At 38.4% G+C, this 22569-nt stretch overlaps 1 protein-coding gene across 9 annotated transcripts in view; it reads right to left on the bottom strand.

Annotated features, from left to right (window-relative positions):
- Positions 1-9211: 9211 nt before the first annotated feature.
- Positions 9212-22569, bottom strand: part of KTN1 (kinectin 1) — a 109556-nt gene continuing 96198 nt past the window's right edge. For 5 of the 9 annotated variants that reach the window (XM_086709681.1, XM_086709687.1, XM_086709682.1 and 2 more), the window contains 7 exons: positions 21437-21508; positions 21114-21197; positions 20868-20951; positions 18176-18259; positions 16472-16564; positions 15269-15389; positions 9212-9692 (listed from right to left, as the gene is read on the bottom strand). In XM_086709681.1, coding sequence (XP_086565807.1) covers positions 15276-15389; positions 16472-16564; positions 18176-18259; positions 20868-20951; positions 21114-21197; positions 21437-21508 — 531 coding nt within the window. In that variant the 3' untranslated portion in view covers positions 9212-9692; positions 15269-15275. The remainder of the gene's footprint in view (positions 9693-15268; positions 15390-16471; positions 16565-18175; positions 18260-20867; positions 20952-21113; positions 21198-21436; positions 21509-22569) is intronic. The other 4 variants (XM_086709689.1, XM_086709685.1, XM_086709688.1 and 1 more) reach the window with 1 other exon arrangement.

The raw sequence follows: 22569 nt of genomic DNA on the forward strand, positions 1-22569 counted from the left end.
TGGGACCTTTGGGAGGTGACTAGGTTATGAGGAAGGAGCACTCGTGAATAGGATTAGTGCCTTTATGAAAGAGGCCCTAGAGAGCTCCCTTGCCCCTCCCACCATGTGGGGACAGAATGAGAAATCTATGACCTGGAAGCCAGCACTCACTCCACCACGCTGGCACCCTGATCTCAGACTTCCAACCTCCAGAACTGTGAGAAATAAATTTGTTTTATAAGCATGGCATTTTGTTATAGGAGCCCAAACAAACTAAGGTATGCTTAAGATGAGTCTTGATTCCTAATTCGCAATCCATAAATGAGTGCCATGATTGATGTGCTGGTTCTCATTCAGAAATGCTTTGAGAGTAAAACATTAGGCACAGAATTGTCATCACTGTCATGTACCTGCTCAAGCATGGGAGAGAATTATTTAGATGAAGGTGGAAACACACCTAACATTATCCTTTCCTATCTCCTGTACCTCCTGCTCCACCATCTCCTCCCACTCCATCACTCCCCACCCTACATTCCCTTCTTTGTGCCTCCCACTTTAGGCCAAAGTTTAGATAGTTGTGTCTCCCAGGAACCAGCCCTGATCTGGCTCATGGCCTTCCCACTGGAGTTTCCATGATTTGTAACTCCCTGGGGCCCCCTGAATTCTGTGAAGACACCACCATGTCTCTTGTTCTCTGCTATGTCCCAGCCCCAGACCTTCTGCCTGACTTCTAGAAGACTTACAATAAAAACTTACTGAATGAATAAAAGTCACACATCCGCCATAAAAACATTGTAGTATACCCATATTTATAGGGAAGTGCCTTTATTCCTAGCCAAAAAAAAAAAGAAAAAAAAAAGAAAACAAGCGAAGAAAAAACACCCTAGAAGTGAAGCCAAAAAGGAATATGCTTAACCTTGATATGGCCCAATACCAAGAAGCCACTTTCTGTTGAGATCTGTAGATAATCCTAATACTGGAACCAAAATTAGAAAGACAAACTGATAAATTAGGCTGAGAGATGGTGCTCAAAGGATCTAAATTGGCTTCCTGGCAGTAAGGGCCCAATGCTCCTGCCATAGACGTACTCCAGTACATGTGCCAGTCTCTTGCAAGTGTTTACCGTATGAGGCTCATCTAGTTCACCATGGAGGGAGGAAGAATAACATTACCCAGGGCTCAACATGTGCCAGGCGCTGTACACGTGGCATCTCACTTTCCTCACCATGACTCTGGGGTAAATGGCTGTGCTGTATGTGGGACCACACTAAAAGGCTGTAACATGCTGTGACAACAGATAAGCCCCAGCGGCTAAAGTTAGATTATTTCTCTCCCCCACAGTATGCTTCTGCATAGCTGTCCTCCAAGCACTGACTCTGGGATCTGAGCTCTTTGGTGTGGCTCCATCAACCCTGATCCTGCATTCTTAGCCACAGAGACCTCTCACCTCCACTTCCCTGAGGGCAAGAGCATCTCTATTCCGACTTGCTGCTTACTTCTTCAACTACTAGGCATCTGCTGGTACCTTTGGCTTTTGTCTGCTGGGGTCTTTTCCTCCTCCAGATGGTCCTTCTGGACAGAATCCAATACAGTCCCATTGGCTTTCTCCCTCCTGTGCCTCCTGTCCGGTCCATGGTGGGTATCCACGTATCTTTCATTCTGAAAAATTTGGGTAATGCAGGCCATCCAGCATAGCCAACTCTCCCCTAACCTGCTATCCAAGTGACCATCTTTTGGCCTTTGGATTTTCCATGAGTCGTTCGCCAGTCCACTGTTTTCCAAATGCAGAAGATGCATTCATTACAAGTTCTCGAGATGGTCCCATTGAAAGCCTTCCCTCTTGACTGGAGATGAATGATTCTCCCTGCCACCCACCACCTATTTCTCCCCCTTGGTGGAGATGGGACTCACGGCCCGATAAAAGCAATCTCTGAAAAATTCCCTCTCAACTTGTTCTAACTTTGAACCCTTTTATGCCATCAGAGTGGATGTGGGAATTAAGAGCATCAGCGTCCTTTCCCCCCATATTCCATTTTCAGTATCTCACCCCACTTCACACATAGCTTCCACTGTAATATACAGATTTGGAGCTCTCTGCCAGGATGTGTGAGGGATGAGGGGGTCATGGAACTCAATATATCACAAAAGAGCTGTAGATATGATGGACCATCGAGCAAGGGATAGTATGAACAGGCATTATGACTTTTTTTGAAAAGGTTGTCGAGGGGCTAAACCCTCCATGAGAGCAAATGACAGGAACGGTGGCATTAAGAATGATGTGAGATTGTATCAGACGATACAGTGTTGGAGAATAATTACAAGGTTCAAGGTGTGGTTACAGGTGTTGAAGAAATGAAGGTCTTTGGAGAATAATTACAAGGTTCAAGGAAAGAAATGAAGGTCTTTGGAGTTGCAGTAGTTTGAATAACGCCCCCCTACCCAAAGACAGCCACATCCGAATTCCCCAGAACCTCTAACTATGTTACATAGCAATGGGGGCTTTCAGCTATAATCAAGGATTTTGAGATGGGAAGATTATCCTGGATTATCCAGGTGGGTCTTCAATATAATCACAAGGGTCTCTATCAGAGGAAGGCAAGAAGAGCACGAATTAGATGTGACAACAGGAGCAAGTGTTCAGAATGACACAAGCAAGGGCTGCTCCCCAGCCAAGGAATGCGGGAGGCCTTCCAAAGCCAGAAAAGGCAAGGGAACAGATTCTCCTCAAGAGCCTACAGAAGGGACGAACCCTGCTGACACGTTTAGTCCGTGAAACTCATTTTGGGTTTCCAGCCTCTGAACTGGGAGGAAGTACGTATTGTTTTAAGCCACTAAGTTCACGGTGATTTGTTACAGCAGCCATAGTAAACTCTATAAGTCAAAGCGGAGAAACTGAAGCCTAGACTGCTGAGCAAGGGGACCCATGTAGAAGTCCAAATCACTAATGATAGTTGTGGAGCTTGTACTGGAAAGAAGGCCATAAAGTGGATGCCAACTTTCAACAAATGGGGATGAGGGACTTGGAGGTGTATGGTTGGCAGCAAAGAGGAGAGGCAGTATTTCTAGACAGCATGAGATTCAAGCGAGGGGTTTTTTGTTTTGTTTTGTTTTGTTTTGTTTTTAAAGAATGGATGAGGGCATCTTTTCTAAGGGAGAAGTACAAAGGCTGAGGTGAGAACAAAGCAAGGAGAGAGACTGGGTCAGTTGTAAGAAAACACATGGCAGTGTGAGGATGAGAATCTGGGAGAGGAGGTTTGGCAGGTGTATCAGTTAAGGTCAAATCAGGAGACAAAACCCCACAGAATTTGAACGGGTCAAGTTTAATATAAAGAATTATTCATTGGGGCGCCTGGGTGGCGCAGTCGGTTAAGCGTCCGACTTCAGCCAGGTCACGATCTTGCGGTCCGTGAGTTCGAGCCCCGCGTCAGGCTCTGGGCTGATGGCTCAGAACCTGGAGCCTGTTTCCGATTCTGTGTCTCCCTCTCTCTCTGCCCCTCCCCCGTTCATGCTCTGTCTCTCTCTGTCCCATAAATAAATAAAAACGTTGAAAAAAAAAAATTTTAAGAATTATTCATTATGCCAGAGGATGACCTGTAACAGAGTAAAAGTAACTCTAAACATCACCTGGGGACTGAGGGAGAGTTCATATTGAAGGACAGCTTGGAGGGAAGGGTTGGAGTTCAAGCCTCACAGAAGGTGTTGTTGTGGCCCAGTGAGGGCACAGAAGTCCACCGGGTGGCCCTGGGCCAGAGCTGGTCTACAGTCGCTGGATAAGCAGGGACATCTACAGGGTGCAGACAACAGAAAATCGCGGCCAGGAGTGCTTGCAGTCACTTCCTAACGCCGCTGTAAGAGAGCTCAGGGCCAGCTGTCTGTTAGGGCCACTCATAGCATGAAAACCAGTTGAGCACATATGAGAAAGTTTTGTACCTTCTATGCAAGTATGGTAAGAAATGAAATTAGTTTATTCAAAATAGGCATCAAGTTACAGTCAAAAAGTTTGTTAGAAACACCTGTTCCAACTGATTGGACATGTTCACCTGACAGAAAACCAAGTCTGTACAGACTGTCCCCAAGAGGATATCAAGGCAAAGATTCTTTAAGAGTCTTATATATCTGAGTTTCTATACCGTCCTCACATTGTTGGTTGCATAAATCATGTCCTTGGTATCAAGAGGAAAAAAAAATTATTCCACCTGATTGTTCCTAAGGAGATAAAAATTCTAACATTAGTCAGAGGGAGAATAACATTCATGCATATTCAGGCTTGGAATAGGGGGATAAAGAAATTCACCAACAAGGAAAAAGGCTTAAGGTAAACTTTTTTTTTAAAAAAAATACCTGTGTGGCATAACCAGGAAATATCAAGTAACACCAAGAACACCAAGAAAACCACCAATTAACACCTTACCTTTTTTAGGCTTTGGGAGAAGCGTTTTCCAAATAGTAGATTGACATGCTACAATCTCTTTCCCCCTCCCCAAATTTGTAGAAATTATAGAAATGATATAAAAATAAATAGCAAATCCTTAGCAATGTTTGAAAACGAGAACTGTCATTTCACAAGAAACTGCCAAGAAACTGCAAAACCATACTGCATGATTTTCAAAGTGTTGTTCCCAAACCCACATTAGCATCACGTGGAACTCTCTAAATTGCAAATTCTTGACCCCATCTAAGACCTAATAAACCAGAAACATGGTAGGAATGTATCCCTTAACAAATTTGAATGTAACAAATAGAAAATATCCATTGTTGGGGCGCCTGGGTGGCTCTGTCAGTTGAGCATCCTACTATTGATTTTGGCTCACATGATACCAGGGTTATGGGAGGGAGGCCCGTGTCGGGCTCTGCACTGAGTGTGGAGCCTACTTGGGATTCTCTCTCTGCCTCTGCCCCTCTCCCCTGCACTCTCTCTCTAAAAATACAAATAATAATAATAAAAATAACTTAAAGAAAATATCCATTCTTTTCAGTTGCTTGGAATATTTACAAATATTGGCCATTGGCAACAAAGCAACTGAAGAAAACGCATTATTGTATTTGGGTTAGAATTTACTATAGCCACATCTTTTTACTACTTGCACAGCGAACAAGAAAAACTAGATGCCCAGGGCCGAAAAGCCTGCACAAGTCAACACAATTCATCAACGTAAGTGAATTTCCATTTCCCACAACTATGGTCTATGGATTAGAATACCGTATTTTATTGATTTTGAAATGAATAGTACATTGAGTAGAAAAACAGAAACTTTGTATTTTGGCATTGAATGAAATCCCAAGAACTCTGGAATAGTTCAGGAAGAACCTGCTCTGAACTAAAAAAGTCATAACTTCTGGATTCTTCATAGCAAGAGAACGCATAAATGTAAATGTAAATAAGACCTTCCCCCACCTCTTTGACTGTTTCCGGTGTTCCTGGGATCACCAGAAAATAACTACTATCCAATTCTTATTTTCTAACTGGAGGATAAGAATGAGCCTGGTAATTTGAGATTTCAAATGACTTCACATAATGAAATCATTTCCTTCCAAAGCTTAACATTCTTGCTGATAACCTCTTTTACTCTAAACCAAAACTAAATATTAATTTTATTTTTTGGCTTACAGTTTTTCTTTCTTCTAAAGTCTTCACAAATTCAGGAAATTGGTGTCATACAGGTTATGTTCACAGACTCAAATATAATACTAAGAAACAATACTTTAAAAATCTAGGATGTGAAAAACACTAAAAAAAAAAACCTCTTGGCATAAAGGAAATCGAAGTTAGATAAAATTTTAATGTAGTGATATTTTAGATGTCCCTTAGAGGAATATACAAATAAATTGTGGGATATCTATAAAAATGAAGAAAAGCTCCATGTATAAATTTTAAAGCTAATATTGAACAAGTAAAGCAAATATAATAATTTATATAAAATTTTAAAATGTGCAAAACATATTGTTTCTGGATACATGGGTGTTAATTGTATAACAATGTGCAATTAAATGATAAACATCACCTTTGGCTACCTCTGGAGAGGGAGGGAAATGGGACCAGGGAGGGGTATACAAGATATTTAAACTGTACCTTATTTTTTTTTTAAATGCAAATAGAAGAGAATGTTAATATTTTATACTGAGGGGATACACAGGTTTTTCTCCATTGTTTTTTCCATTATTTTCTCCACAGGTTTTTTCCATGATTTTCTGTATGTCTGAAATATTTACGATTTTTTAAAAATTAAGAACTGGGGGCCCCTGTGTGGCTCAGTCGGTTAAGCGTCCAACTTTGGCTCAGGTCATGATCTCACAGTTTTTGAGTTTGAGCCCCGTGTCGGGCTCTGTGCTGACAGCTCAGAGCCTGAAGTCTGCTTCAGATTCTGTGTCTCCCTCTCCCTCTCCTCTCTCTCTCTCTCTCTCTCTCTGTCTGCCCCTCCCCCACTTGTGCTCTGTCTCTCTCAAAAATAAATAAAATGTAAAAAAAAAAATTAAGAACTGAAAGACAAAAAAATCCCTACATATCAAAATCTGTGGGGTATAAAGTAGTAACAGAGAACTTACAATCTAAAATGACAAGAGGGGCGCCTGGGTGGCTCAGTCGGTTAAGCGTCCGACTTCGGCCCAGGTCACGATCTCATGGTCTGTGAGTTCGAGCCCCGTGTTGGGCTCTGTGCTGACAGTTCAGAGCCAGGAGCCTGCTTCAGATTCTGTGTCTCCCTCTCTCTCTCTCTCTGCTCCTCCCCCCTTCATGCTCTGTCTCTCTCTCAAAAATAAACATTTAAAAAAAATAAAAAATAAAATGACAAGAAAATTGAAAATAAATTTTAAAAACAAGAAGTTGGCACAGCAGAAATATAAGCCAAAAAAAGACTGAAAACGTTTTTATCATTTTAAATTAATAAATGGATTAAGTATAAAACAAACTACAACCAGAAAAGTGCTGACAGAATTGCTCAGCACAATAAAAAGTGCTGGAAAAAACAACATGCTAAAGACCAGTAGCTCTAAGATGTTTGGTCTCAGAATTCCTTTACACTTTCAAAAGCTTTTGGTTTTGGTATTTCTAGAATATTCAACGTATTAGAAATTGAAACCAAGAAAAATGTAGATGTTTATTTCCTATTTTAAAATAACATAATGAACATGCTTTTGTGAAATGTAACTTCATTTTCCAAAACCAACCAAAACAATGGTGAGAAAACTGGCATTACATGTTTGCAAATTTCCTCACTATCTGGCTTAATAAAAGACACCTGCTTCTGCATGCAGTCTGCTGTGGTATGCTGTCTGGGTTGGAGCATACAAAGGAAATCTGGCCTCACCGGAAAACAGAGGAGCAGTCATTCAGACAGCGTGGATATTCTCTGACACAATAGCACAACTCTACATGTTGTAACTTCTTAAAGATTAATTGCAAAGTGGAGTCTGAAACCCAATGAGTGGGCTTTTTGTACTGTTACACTAAAATCCATGAGTTTATCTCGCTCTTTAAATGGATCTTTTACCATGCATGCTTTTGTTCACATTGTGCAGTGGTCATTCTCCCCTTCCTGTAGGCTCTCTTCAACCTGAGGCAATTTCTTAGGGCTTCCGGCCTCAGTTGGCTGCAACAGTGGCAAAGGGAGTCACTAGAGACGGAGGACATAGGACTCTCTCTCGATGCTCCTTTCTTCTCTGGGCAATCTGCTTATAACACACTGGGGAAAGGTGGACAGTGGAGGACAGAAGAGACAATTACAAAACTGTCCCAAATCATAAACAGGCAATGTTGTGAACTTCCTGCCATTTCAGATGCAAAAAGACGAATGCATACTTGCTTAGGATCCTGAGGGAGGGGACACAAATTAATGAGATTGGACTGAATCCTTAGTCTCTTGCAATTATTTTTTCAAACATTCAAATATACGAGGAGGTTGAAAAATAGTACAATTACAAATTTCTTTGGAGGAACTAAGCTCTGAAAGGAGAGGAGCAAGAGGTTGTAAGAAAGGCGGGATTTGTTTGCTTTTTTCAGATGGCAGGGACATAGCTATCCTTATAGACAACGGCAGAGGAAAAAGATTGAGAGAGAGAGAGATGATGGTGATGATGATGATATATGGTATCTGGCCTTCAGATCAATTTTCCAGGCGTTTGCTGAAAGCAGCTAGGTAAGGTGTGGGGTAGTCCAAGTCCTCAGGCCAGTCATCACTGGCCATGAGCAACCTCTCCAGTTTATTTCTACGTAATTTAGAAATACTATTTGGTGTGCATGGTGTGATGTGAAAAGGTTAGAAGGCACCACTTTAGATAATCCTCAAACTATAAAAACGAATTTCATCCATTCATTCATTTCATTACCTGAGCACAAATAAGTGCCAGGCACTTTCCCAGGACTGGGGAAAAGGCAAAGAACAGAAGAGAAGATTCCTGTCCTCATGGAGCTACTTTCTGGTGGAAGGAAGAGGTGTGACCAAGTATACATTGGAGTTTATAAACATCATAGACAAAAGTAGGTAGGTGGATAGGGAGGCAAGGGGGATAGTGGAAGGTCAAGAAAGACCTGATGAAAAAGGTGACATTCAAACAGATTTCAAGATGAAGAAGCCAAGACATATCCAAGAGAAGAGAGTTTTAGGTAGAAGCATTACTGAAAAAGCAAGGAGGCCATAGTATGGCCTAACAGGCACTTTAATACTCGATGGAAGGAAGGAAGGGAGGGAGGGAGGGAGGGAGGGAGGGAGGGAGGGAGGGAGGGAGGGAGAAAAAAAAAGAAAAAAGAAAAAAGAAAAAAAGAAAAAAAACCCAAAATCAAAAAACCAAAACAAAAAAACCCTCAATGGCACAAGAGATCTTTCAGTGGTTATTTAGCATCTGTAGGGTCCAGTGCTTTCATAAAATTATTTAATGAATTAAAACTCTCTTCAACAAAAAATAATACATGCAAACTATGTAACATGTGCCTGACAAGACGGAAACTAAAACTTAGTTAAGAAAGTAACACGAAGTGTAAAAGGAGAGCTCTCCCACCTGAAGCTGCAGTGGTGAGTTTGAGAGCTGTATTCTTGTGCCTCCTCCTTCCCATGCGTTGCCGGACACAGTTTACACTGCACACAGCCACAGAGAAGACCCAGAACTCCCCTCAGAGAAGGTGTATGAACAGTAACACCTATCTTTCCTGTCCAAAAGCTGCAGTTAATAACTGTATTCTAAATCATGTCGATCTGTAGGACTGAGATCTGTTACAGCGCAATGAAAATTGGAGCAAGTCTGAATAATAAGCATCCCTTTATTTGCTGACGCCATTACAAAAAACGGATTACATTAGCAACAAAAAAGTGTTTTCTTGAAGTCAGAGGCAGTTACTCCCCAAAATGTTAAGTAAAACAGTGTACAACATCAGTATTAAAATGTTAAATTTTATATTGTCTTTACCACTTTTGATCTTCTGAACAATTTTATTGAGCAAAATAAGATAAAAGATTACATGTTTATTTTATCTTCAGGAATGTAAAGGTCTAATTATTCAAACAGTTTTTATTATAAAACTAAACTCTGAAGGTGTCTACAGAGTTGGCTTTTTTTTTCTCTCTTTAAATCAGTAGTCTAACAAGGATTAGAAAAGACAAAACTCTGTTCAGTGTTTCTGACAAAGTAGAAAGGGTGAAAACATAAATAAGGCTTTAATTTGGCAAAATATAATACAATGCCTTCTGTTATCCTTGAATGAACAGCTTCCCAGTTGCTTCACTCTGTAAAAGATCAGAAAGAAGAAATTCATTTTAAGACAAGAAACAAAAGGCAATCAGAAGACATTTTGTCAAACATCAAAAATATATACTCTATTTGATCTAGCCTGCTCTTTTGACCAGGATCAAAGCAACTATACTAATGGTAATCGAAAACAAGAAAAAAAATCTCAGGATTCAGAAGCTTATGAGGTGGATTTAAAAATATATGAGTGAAAACCTCAGACCAAACTGAGAATAATGTAGGGATTTGAAAGTACTATTAGGAACAGATACGGTATGCTTTCACTCATATGTGGATCTTGAGAAACTTAACAGAAGACCATGGGGGAGGGGAAGGGCAAAAACAAAGTTACAAACAGGGAGAGAGGGAGGGAGGCAAACCATAAGAGACTCTTAAATACAGAGAACAAACTGAAGGTTGACGGGGCGGGGGGTGGGGGGAGTGGGTGACGGGCATTGAGGAGGGCACCTGTTGGGATGAGCATTGGGTAGTGTATGGAAGCCAATTTGACAATAAAGTATATTTTAAAAAAAGAAAGAAAGAAAGTACTATTAGGAAACTTTTAAAAGAACAACACCGGGAATCCATTTTTATTAGTTTTACTCAAGAAAATATAAAGCTAATAAGGTGAGGCGCACTGGAATTTACAACTCTCCCCCATGAATGAACAAAGTTTCAGGCTGAGATTTTCTGAGGTCATGTGAAGCTTTCCAAGTCAGATAAAATGACTATAAGAAGTGAAACTTTAAAAGCCATTACAGAGACTAAAAAGACTTATCCAAACACAACACATACAATTGTGACTGGTTTGCGAAAAACAGCTAAAAAGGTATCTGTGGTAAAATTGAAAAAATTTGAATATATGGTTTTAATACTGGATGATTTTATAGAACTACTGCTTTTTTGAGGGATTTTTTTGTTTCTTGGGTTTTTTTTGTTTTTTTGGATGTGATAATGATACTACTGTGGATTTATAAGAGAATGACTATGTTCTTCAGAGATACATATTGAAGTGCTTTGGGATAAAATGTCATGGTATCTGTAAGTTACTTTCAAATGGTTTGACATCAACAAAATACATGTATACACATAAAGAGATCAAGCAGGTGAAGGATGTATGAGTGTTGCACCATTCTTTCAGCTTTTCTTTTTAAGTTTATTTATATTGAGACAGCGAGCGTGAGCAGGGGACAAGCAGAGAGAGAGGGAGAGAGAGAATACCAAGCAGGCTCCACACTGTCAGCACAGAGCCCCAATGTGGGGCTCAAACTCACGAAGTGTAAGATCATGACCTGAGCCGAAATCAAGAGCCAGACGCTTAACTGAGTCACCCAAGCGCCCCTCAGCTTTTATGTGTGAACTTCTTCAAAATAAAAAGTTGAGGGGAAAAGAATTAGAAAGTTAAAAAGCAAAGTTCTCACTGGTTATCATGTTCTCTAATTGAAAACAAGATTAGTAGGGGATCAGAAAGTCCACCTAGCCCACTGGTACAGGATACTATTAAGTGCTACGCAAACATATCACAGAAAATGAAAACCTGAGCACTGTGATAGCCAGTGTAACACGTAGAAATAAATGCCAGCTTTTATCTGGAACACTAGTCTTTATGCTTCAATACTGCTATAAAAGAACATCTTTCTTTCAGAAACAAGAGACAACTACATCATACAAAAAAATCTATTTATCACACAAGAGTAGGGAATGAACATACATGCAAAACACATACACAAAACTTCCCCTCAATTTTTTCTGGATAACATCAAGAGCCTCTCCAATTCACTACTGACAAACCAAATACCAACTTTAGGAAAAAGTCAGAATTGACTACACGAGCAAGAAGAGGCTGGCAACTAAGGATTAGCCAGATGAAGAGAAAAGAAAGCAGCAACAAAAGGGGTCAGAGCACAGAATGCGTGGATTAAAGGAGAAGAAAAGTACTGATTAAGAGCATAGGTGCTGGGCAGAGATCACCTCGACTCAAATCCCAGCTCACCCAGTTACCAGCTGCATGACCTTGGGCAAATTACAGGAACCTCTTTGGGTCCGTTGTAAAATGGTAATAATCAATAATGATAATGATAATAATAATACCACCTATCTACCGTCCTAGGTTGTTGTCAAGATTAAATGAATGACCACATGTCAGAAGCCTGCTCATGCTTAGGAGCACACTCATAAAGTGACTGCTTTTAAAATTATCGTCCTACCTCCCCAGGATTCCATACGCTGGTTCCAAGGTAACAGGACCTGAATGTTATGGTCTGAATGTTTGTGTCTCCCAAAATTTATATGTTGAGAGTCTAACTCCCAATGCAATGGCATTTGGAAGTGAGGCCTTTGGAAGACTCCACCATCATGAATGGGATTAGTGTCCTTCTAAAAGAGATCGAAGAGAGCTCTCTTGCCCCTTCTGCCATGCAAGGACACTGTGGGAAGATGACCGTCTTTAAACCAGGAAGGTCTCACCAGGCACAGAATCTACTGCAGCCTTGATCTTGGACTCTGCAGCCCCCAGAATCATCAAATATAAATGTTGTTTAAGCCACCCAGTCTATGGGATTTTTGTTATAGCAGCCCAGACTAAGACTCTGGAGTAATAACATCTTCTGATATGGTCAGATACACACTTTGAATACTGAGAAGCTAGGCAAATATGAAACATAAAGAAAAATAGATATCTGAAAGATAGGTAACAAAAAAAAAAAGGTATACTATAAAGTACTAGTGTTGCCAGTTCAAAGCTGAAAAAAATGACCTCAACTCATGAAAAAGGGAAGGAATGATAATCTTCTCTTTTGGGGAGGGAGAGAGGGAGGAGGGATAGGAGATGGATAGGAAGACTTCCAAAAGAGAAGAGAAGGCTTAAGGGTTTACAAATTAAGTCTATAAGATCAATATACCTACCCCTACATGCTAAGTAACATATATTAGGATTTAGAAAACTAAATTACTACATATCATCACCTCTTTCATTTTTGTCTTTCAAACACTGTCTTTGCCTTATCAAAACTGTACAGCATTATTCTGAACAATTCATATGTACTTGTGGTACATACTAAAAAGAAGTAATTTTCCTGACATCAGATATTAATCTATTATCTACATTTTGATGATTAAGCAAATTAAACTTCCAATTTAATCATCAGGTAGTAGTTTGGATTTTTTTCTCATCATAAGTACTAGTTTTAAGAGAGTTCAACGAGAGGGAGGAAACACTGAGCAAAAATGATGGCTAAAGTTAAAACACTGAGGGTAACATAAGCATTTAAAAAATTTTTTTTTAATGTTCATTTATTTTGAGGGAGAGAGAGACAGAATGTGAGCGGGGGAGGATCAGAGAAAGAGGGAGACAGAATCTGAAGCAGGCTCCAGGCTCTGAGCTGTCAGCACAGAGCCTGACAGGGAGGGGCTTGAACTCACGAACCGTGAGATCATAACCTGAAGTCGGACGCTCAACCGACTGAGCGACCCAGGCACCCCTGGTAACATAAACATTTAAAGGGCACAAAGAAGAGCTGTGGAAACCAATGGTTGTGTAGGGAAGTGTTATCACTGTCAATGCCGGGTAGAACCTATAGACGACAGAGTTCTCAAGTGCCTGGTGGACGGTGATCTTCATACAATCCATCCTATCCTTCACAATGCACTGCTGATGCTCAACCACCCTTTCACTTGTCAAACCTGGACTTCTGTTCATTAGCTGATAAGAGTTAGCACTCAGGGGAGCTACCTGCCAAACAATAGCTCAGTTTTAGTTGTACTGCCAGGATATATATATTTTAAAAGTTACTACAATTTCATACCTCAGAGAAAACAAATCTGAAAAATAAAAGTGTTATACTACCATTAATCAGTATTTAGTCTCAAACTTAATATGATAAAGACCAATGTAGAAACAGGTTCACAAGACTTAATATGAGCAAACCATGTGTTTGGGAAGAAAAAGAAATATTAAAGAACACCTCTGAGATGACGGAGAGATGCCACTGACAAGGTTGAAAGACAAGGATAGTAAGTATTCTTGGAATTTTTTAGGCTCTCAAAAATGAAGCCCTTTCCCTATCACACAAAGGCCTATGGACTGACTCCAGCATATTTAGCATATTTCATAACTATTTTCAGTTCTTTATACTGAAAACTATTATACTTTCTTATACTTTCAGTATTAAAAGAAAGTCCTGTATCAGATCTAGCAATTAGGAAATCACTAATGACCCCAGCAAAAAAGTTTTCACTGGAATGGTATTCTAGACTAGAGGAAGCTGTTAACAACAAGTAGAGAAGTGCATACTGTGAGAATAGTTTAAGAATATCTGTTAAACAAACAAACAAACAAAATTAAGGTGGTATCCTGAAGGAAGTACGAGGTTAAAATAAGACATCAGAACAGGTTTTTAAGACTGCAGAAGGAACATGTGCAGTAAAGAGAGTAAGGCTGAAAACATGAGAGAAAGAGTTTCCCAATGAAACAGGAAGCAGGTTATTTTCCAATTTGGAGAAGGGAGGTAATGTGGCAGAAGTTTATATGCTATGAAGAGATCAGCTTACCAAGGATAAAAGATTAAGGAGTAATTATTTTTGCTGGCAGGTTAAAATAATGAGCTGGGTTTATCTACAAAGTCTTTTAGAGGTAACTGACCTGAAATAGCATTTTAAAGGAGATTTTATGCCAAGACAGGTCAGAAGTCAATCGTTCTATAAAAGTGAGATAGACTGCTGCCCCTGTAATCAAAATGGTGACCCGCTCAACTTTTCCAGGACACCTAACCTATCCTGAGGGCAATAAAATTTCATAACATGGTTAGGTTAATGATAGGTTTATCTATCTTCAATTCAGACTCTCACTTCAGGAGTTAAAAACTGGGATTTCTTGGGGCGCCTGGGTGGCTCAGTCAGTTAAAATTCCAACTTCAGCCCAGGTCATGATCTCACAGTTCGTGGGTTTGAGCCCTACATCGGGCTCTATGAGGATGGCTCAGAGCCTGGAGCCTGCTTTGGATTCTGTGTCTCCCTCTCTCTGCCCCTCCTCCACTCACTCACTCACTCTCAAAAAATGAATAAACATTAAAAAAAGGGGAATTTCTTTACCCTATAAGCACACATAAGTAAAACTCAGTTTCCAGTTTAAAGAAATTGTGATAATCTGATTTTCAATTCAGCATCTTACCTCAGTAAAAACATTAGTCACTTTATTTTACCAAGTCATTAAAAAAAATCACATAGATCCTGTACCAGAACGAAGATGAGGATAAACTAAAGAAACAGGTGCACACATTATGCAATGAACAAAACCTAGGTAAACAAGTTACAAGAGAGTCTGTTTTATAAGAAGGTCAAAGGTGGCAAAAATAAAAGGATTTTCCCCCTCCAAGCCACACGACCAAAATATGTAAGAGATGGTAATAAAGCTCCAAGAAACCTAAAGCTATCATCTGGAGGTACAGAGAGTGACAAAGGGGGAATATTTCCATTAGGGCAACAAGAGCTTCTGTACTCACGGCAAGCATACGCTACAGACACATTCACATACACAGTGTCAATAACCCACAGACAATGACACTTCAGTTATCCTTACCTAATGCCTAGTAGTGTTCTTTCTCCTTTGTGAGCTGTTGGTTTACTGCCTCAAGCAGCTGCTGTAACTGTGTTACAGTCTGATTTAGACTTACAGACATCGTCTCCTTCTCAGAAGACTCCTAAAGAGAAGGGGAAAGTGATGAGAAACTCCAGAATAAGGAAAAGGCATTTGCAACCAAAATAGAAAATATTTTATTGTTGTTTTAAATACAAACATGAAAAATACTGAAAATCACATGAGAATAAATAATAACAAAAACCACATAAAGAAATATAGTGTGTGCAAGGGACTTGGGTGGCTCAGTCAGTTAAGTATCCGACGGGCTCAGGTCATGATCTCACGGTTTATGAGATTGAGCCCTACGTTGGGCTCTGTGCTGACAGCTCAGAGCCTGGAGTCTGCTTCAGAATCTGTGTCTTCCTCTCTCTCTCTTTTATGTTCTGTCCCTCCCCCACTCACGCTCTGTCTCTCTCTCTCTCTCTCTCTCTTAAAAATAAACAAACATTAAAAAAAGAAATATTGTTTGCTACCTAGGGGTGCAAATAAGGTTGCACCAAAGAAAGCTAGGTTACAAATGTTACTAGGCCAACAAAGGCAACAATCTAGACCCTGAATATCAGTTATAAATCCATTTCTCTTTTCAGAAAAAAATTCGCCAGACACCAAAGGAAAGCACATTCATAACAGTAAAAGTTAAGTTCACATATACTGAGCTAGGCACTAGTGTAAATGTTACAGACTATTCTAAGTGTTTTATATAGGAACTCATTTATTCCCTTCAACAATCCTACAAGATTGGTACTATTATCACTGCCTTTCACAGATGGGGCAACTAAAGCACAGAGAGGCTAAGGAAAGTTGTCCAAAGCTACTAAGCAGCAGGGTCAGGATTCAAGCCCAGGCGGCAGTCTACCAAAGTCCACACTCTTAAGCAGTATACTATAATACTTGCAACACAAACACTAAAATGAATACAACACCTTATTAAGCTAAAGTGAAAACATACTTAATAAAAACACTGCACTTCAGAGATAAAATATATCATAGAAAAGATGGCTTTTGGTAAGAATTCAATGTAACTGATGGACATACGTTACAAAGACATTTTTTAAGTCAGAGATGGTTCTTGCACACTTTTTATTCTTCACGTGATTTACAAGGTAATTAGCCTAGAGATGTGCAGTTAAAGAAAACGCATACCGTGTCTGGGGAAACATCACTATTCTCAATAACAGTAGTGTCTCCAGCAGCTTTTACTATTTTTGACTGGATAAGATCGAGTGACTGTTGAGCCTGCAAGGAAAACAATATGGTAGCCTCGAAATACTACAATTGATAAACATATGAGAAAAAAAATGAGCGATTTTCTTACATATTCTGTACAAGATTAAATAAAGCTCATGTCAAAATACAGGTACAGCCAATCTATTGTTTTTCTCTCCAAAATGAAAACAGCTTCCTCCCTGACCAGATTATAAAAACACATGCTCACTGCTTATTGTTTGAAAAGTTCAAACGATACAGAAAATGTATAAAGAAATTTAAAAAAGAAATAACCACAGTTGATATTTAGGTTATTATTAGTCTAGATAAGGCATTGGCCAATTCTGGACACAGCCTGTTTTTGTATAGCTCGCAAACTAAGAGTGGTTTTTACATTTTTAAAGCATTGTGTTAAGCACACCAGCAAAAATGAATATGTGAGAGAAACCATACATGCCCCACAAATCCTAAAAAAGTCAGTGGGTTTGCCCAGACTCTCTTGTCCAGATCCCTCTTGTATACATCTTGCGACAGTAGAAAATATGGGCAGAAACTTTCATATAAATGGGATTTTAACATACATGCTGTTTTATACTTGTTTGTTTCACAAAGTATTTTTGTTAACTTTTTATATCAATAAATATTTATGTGCATTTCCAATCAAATGTTGCACAGTATTTCTGTTGTAAGTAACGTGGCACATCCTTATCTTCAAGCACCTGTTTAATATCCTTAGTATCTGAGAAACCAAACTGCTAGGCTAAAAGCGCACGTTGTATATTTTGATCAAGGTCAAAAATTAAAAGCACATATCAAAGTAAATCAGATTGCTCATCCTTGACAATGTATCACGTATCTAAGTTTGAGCTCTGATACAAAACATCCTGAGTTCACATTTTATGTTCTGATAACACTAACACCAAAGTAACTTAAAGCTATTCTGAATTCCTAGATTGTGTTTTCCATCATGCTAAACATACTCTATAGATTCCTAGGCTTCTAGATAACAATTATAAGCTATATCATACAGAATAAAAATATTTCTCTCAACTTTTAAAAAAGTGACATATTTGTTTTGCTAATGACTCCCACAAACAGACTCTAAAGCAGCTGATATAAGCATATGTAAGCTGCATTACTAAAAATATCTAATAACAATTACAAATAACTTGTTAACCTAATGTAAAAAGAAATGTAATCTTAAAAACTGCCCATTTATATGAGACAAAGAAAGTGTACTTCTACAAAGAAACAAAAGGCACAAATTTCTGAAACATCTTTTAGATCTATAAAAATCTAAAGAAACATACTTTGTAAGCAACTACATAAGCAAATCTCAACAAAACAATAAATGGATGCAACCAAATTTTTAAGAGTACCTTCACTCAAATTTAAAACTTAATCTATACTTTATAAAGCAAGTACTTATATATATATGTGTTGAAATAATGAAGCAAATTAAGAATGGAAAAACAAGCGAAAATTTTTGTTCCAAAAATGTGACTGTAAAACAGCTTCAATTTATAAACACATTAATATGCAAAAAAAAAAAAAAATCTACAATTAGCAGTGTGTTTGCTTAAGATTCAAAGCACAACACAGTATGATGATATGGCATCTTCAGGACAAGCCGCATCTTACCTTATGCAAGTCGCCAGCTACCTTCTGTCTTTCACTTTGTTCAGTTCTAAGCTTTGTGAGTGTTTCATTTAACTGTGTCTTTAACTGTAAAAATAAAGGAACACCACAGTTAACTTAATCTGCATCCTTCTTTGATTGTGCTGAGACCTCTAGAAGAATGAATGAGAAAGAATGGGATCGCTAACAGTTATTATGCACAGTGGATTAGCCAATATGCTGCACCAGATGTATAGAAAAGCTAAGCGGTGGAGGTTCCCGTCTGTAAAGCTAAATATAAGAAAAGCTATAGAAACAAACTAGAGTTTAGAATAGAAAACTGCAAATGTAAAAACAAAACCATCACATTCCAGTAAAGGGCCTTTAAAAAGTGTTACTAATCACTATTCATTAAGTACTTCGTTCATATTTAAATTATTCCGAATTAAAAGGCAAGTAGTCAGAAATTTTACCCATTAGTTTTTTAAGGCTTTCTTGACCTCTCCAGTTAAGAGTCAACTGTGTAATATTTTAAAAGACATTGAACAGAAGATTACAAATACAGTAAAATGAAAACTTAAAAATTTAGAAGTTGATAATCCTTTAAAACATCACTGAAGAGATCAGTGCAAGACCACAATGGCCTAATTATACAACAAGAGATATCTTAAGATATGTCTCAACAACCACTTGGTCAAAATAGTTGTAAAGTTCCATAAACTCTAGTGTCAGTATATAATGCCTTTTCTCATGATAAATGTTCCAAGGGATTATACTGACAAAAAAATGACTTTCTTATTAAAGTCATCAGGCAGGTTAACTGACCTTGCCTCGCACCCATGGGCCTAAATTTCCAAACAGTTCCTCAAGACCCATAAAGGGGAAATAGAAGATCCTAACCTTCAAACTGGAGAGAAAATTAGTGAGGGACTTTTCATGTGGAAATTTGATTTTGGGAACTCTATTTAAATACCCAAATGCTTCAGTTTTTGCTCCTTTACCTAACTCTAATTTAGTACATCAGAGAGATTATTCCAAACACACAAAGTATGTACAGGAAAACAAAATTATTTTATCTTAAAATGTGGCAACAGTTATCCTGAGCAAACAAAAAGAAGACTCAAATGAAGATTCAAGGCAAAAATAAGAAACAAATACCATTTAAAATGGTCTCTTAATGGAAGTAGGGAAAAACTACAAAGAGAACATCAGGCCAAATGAAGACTAAACTATAATCCTATGGGCTCGATACTACCGTTGGAGTCAGCTACCAAGGACCAAAGTTAAAAGTAAAATCTTGGGGTGCCTGGGTGGCTCAGTTGGTTGAGCTTCCAACTTCAGTTCCCGTCATGATCTCACAGTTCGTGAGTTCAAGTCCCACATTGGGCTTTCTGCTGTCAGGGCAAGGCTTGCTTCAGATCCTCTGTCTTCCTCTTTCTCTGCCCCTCCCCTGCTCACTCTCTCTCTCTCTCTCTCTCTCTCTCTCAAAAATAAACTTAAAAATAACATTTTTAAAAAGTAAGATCTCTAACAATAGTAGTTAAACATTTTTTTAACAACACATTGTAGGGTAGGGCTTATGGCTTGTAGCTGTGACATAATCTCAGTCCCAATCTGTGCAATATAATAGCATATGTGCAATATAATAGCATATGTATAAAACTAGTCACACACTGCGGTGGAAATGACTTAATTAAAGTAAAATGAAGATAAGTAAAAACCAAAATTTTATTTCAAAACTAAAGGGGAGGGGAGGGGAAGGCTCAAATGTGTACATTTCAAAGAGGCCTACTTTGAAAACTCATTCCCATAAATCACTGCCATAACACAGAAGACCAGCCAAATGAGTGAGTTAAGAAGTTTTCTTTGATATACACAGCAATATAAGAAAGTTCCAAACTGTGCAGGATTAATTTGGGCTAAGAGGAACTTACAATCTTATAATCTTCCTAGAGTTTATCCAAGTACTTTAAATCTAGTCATGTGCTATAACAATTTTTAAGTCACAGAAAGACATGATTGTTTGAAACATACAACAAGATAGTCCTATTTATCTAACAACTAAGCTTGTCATAATCAGTGTAAATTTCCAGAAAATTTAAGAGTGGGAATACAGGGTACTCTATGTTTTATAAGGCATTTAGCTAAACTTAGTTATCTTTAAGTCTATAGATTAAAATTACTATGCTCTAAATGTTATAATAATGATAAAGATTTTTCACAAGCTTTTTGTTATCTATAATCTATAGAAAGACCAGTTAAAATATGGAATGAATTATCGTCCTTGAATGAAGAAGACATATCTTCAACCTTCAATAATCTCCTTCCAGGTTAGAAAATAAGAGGTCCAGTTAAGCATGGTAACTGAGAAAACAATCTTCACAATTCAGCCAATATTTAGCTGTCTGATTCACTTCTTTATTCACTGAAAATAATGCTGTCCAAGAAACAGGTTTTATAAAACACAGAAATTTTTTCTGGAGAAGAGTTGCAAGCCCAACATGCTATTGTTAGGAGCTAAGAAAGGAGGGGTCATCTTAGGAGTAAAGAAAAGAAAGATCATCTTAGGAAGTCATCAGAATATGAAGATTATCTTAAACTTACAAAAATGCCAAGCTAAAGAGGTTAGCAAGGAGAAGTCTGGATGGCTTCTCCACATGTCAACACAAGTGTTTTCATAGCCTACTTGATACCCAGTGGAGAACAAGCTTCTTACCAAATTTAGCTCTTCATTCTGTCTTACTGCTTCAGAATATGAATCATCAAGTTTTTTCTGCAATTCAGTCAACAGATCTTTCAGCTGCAATGAAGTTTAGAGTTTAAGATTCATCTCCTTATGATACCCCATGTTTTGTATGCTACTCGGAAGCTCCGCCACAAACAACTTCTACAGAAATACTATCACTGTTATAATCTTCATTTAAATTGAGAAGCAAGGTAGAAAAAGTTCTATTTTAAGTACCTCTCTGACTTCCGTAACATAGGTAGATCGCTCAAGTTCTGCCTTCTCTAGTTCCATTTCCAAATGCTCTCGCTCTCTTCTCAGCTGGCAAAGCAACAAAGAAGGAAAAGTTAACATATTTAAGATCTCCTTTCACGATGCTCCCCCCATAATGAAAAGTTGTAACACAAACATAACACTTTATCATCTCAAACACTACCCACGATATTCTTAAAAGCATAACAACTGCATCATTAGATAACAGAAATCTTAAAACATAGATCTTAAGACAACCCTTAATACTAAAAATGAGTCCACAGGTTACAAGTGATGAAATAACATACATTTTCAATATCTTTACTTTCTCTTCTTAATCGCTCTAGCTCTTGTTCTGAAGATGTGAATGACAACTGCATCTGAAATGCGAAACAATCATATGACCACGTAAACCTTGTAGAAGTTTAAGCAGACACTTCAGAGGTTCTGAAATGTATCTCATTTAAAACCATACTGAATTTTAAAAGACCTTAAATATGAGAGTATGACATTTGATTTAACCAGTAGTCAAAACCCACCCCATTTGCATGATATTATATTAAGGCCTAGCTAAAAGTGCTGAATTTTTTTTAAAACAATCAACTAATAACTGGCTGTATTTAATCCCCAAATGCATTAACACAGAATACCATTGGCAACCCTAGATTTTCCACAGGTTGGCACCGGAAAACAAGCGATTATTACATATTTTTATTGAAGTATAACTGACATACAATATCCTGTTAGTTTCAGGTGTACATTATAGTGATTCGATTACTTTCATACATTACAAAATGGCCACCAAAGTCTAGTTACTATCTGTCACCATACAAAGATGACTACCACAGAGATGACACCCTTTACCACAGCCAAATAAATGGGAGAAAAATTACAGTAACATTCAGATCACATGAAAAGAAGAAGTTTTTCTTGAATACTGTATCATGGATCACATATCAATGCTGTAAATCTTTTTTTTTTTTTTTAATTTTTTTTTTTTTTAACGTTTATTTTTGAGACAGAGAGAGCGAGCGAGCGAGCATGAATGGAGGAGGGTCAGAGAGAGGGAGACACAGAATCTGAAACAGGCTCCAGGCTCTGAGCTGTCAGCACAGAGCCCAATGCAGGCCTTGAACTCACGGACCGCGAGATCATGACCTGAGCCAAAGTCAGCCGCTTAACCAACTGAGCCACCCAGGAGCCCCAATGTAAAGCTTATTTTGAACCCCAAATTCTTTGCCTTATGTTCAAAGCACTTTACATCCTCTATCACTACTGTCTGGTCGTACACTAAACAAGTGATTCTCAAACTTGGGTGGGCATTAGAATCCATTGTGGGGGTGTCTGAAACACAGACTGCTGTCCCCACAGTTTCATATTCAGAAAACCTCAGGTGGGGCCAAGAAAAAGCATTTCTAACCAGTTTCCACATTACACTGAT

Source organism: Puma concolor, chromosome B3 (assembly GCF_028749965.1).
Source record: "Puma concolor isolate L17-30 chromosome B3, mPumCon1.1.hap2, whole genome shotgun sequence".
NCBI lineage: Eukaryota > Metazoa > Chordata > Mammalia > Carnivora > Felidae > Puma > Puma concolor.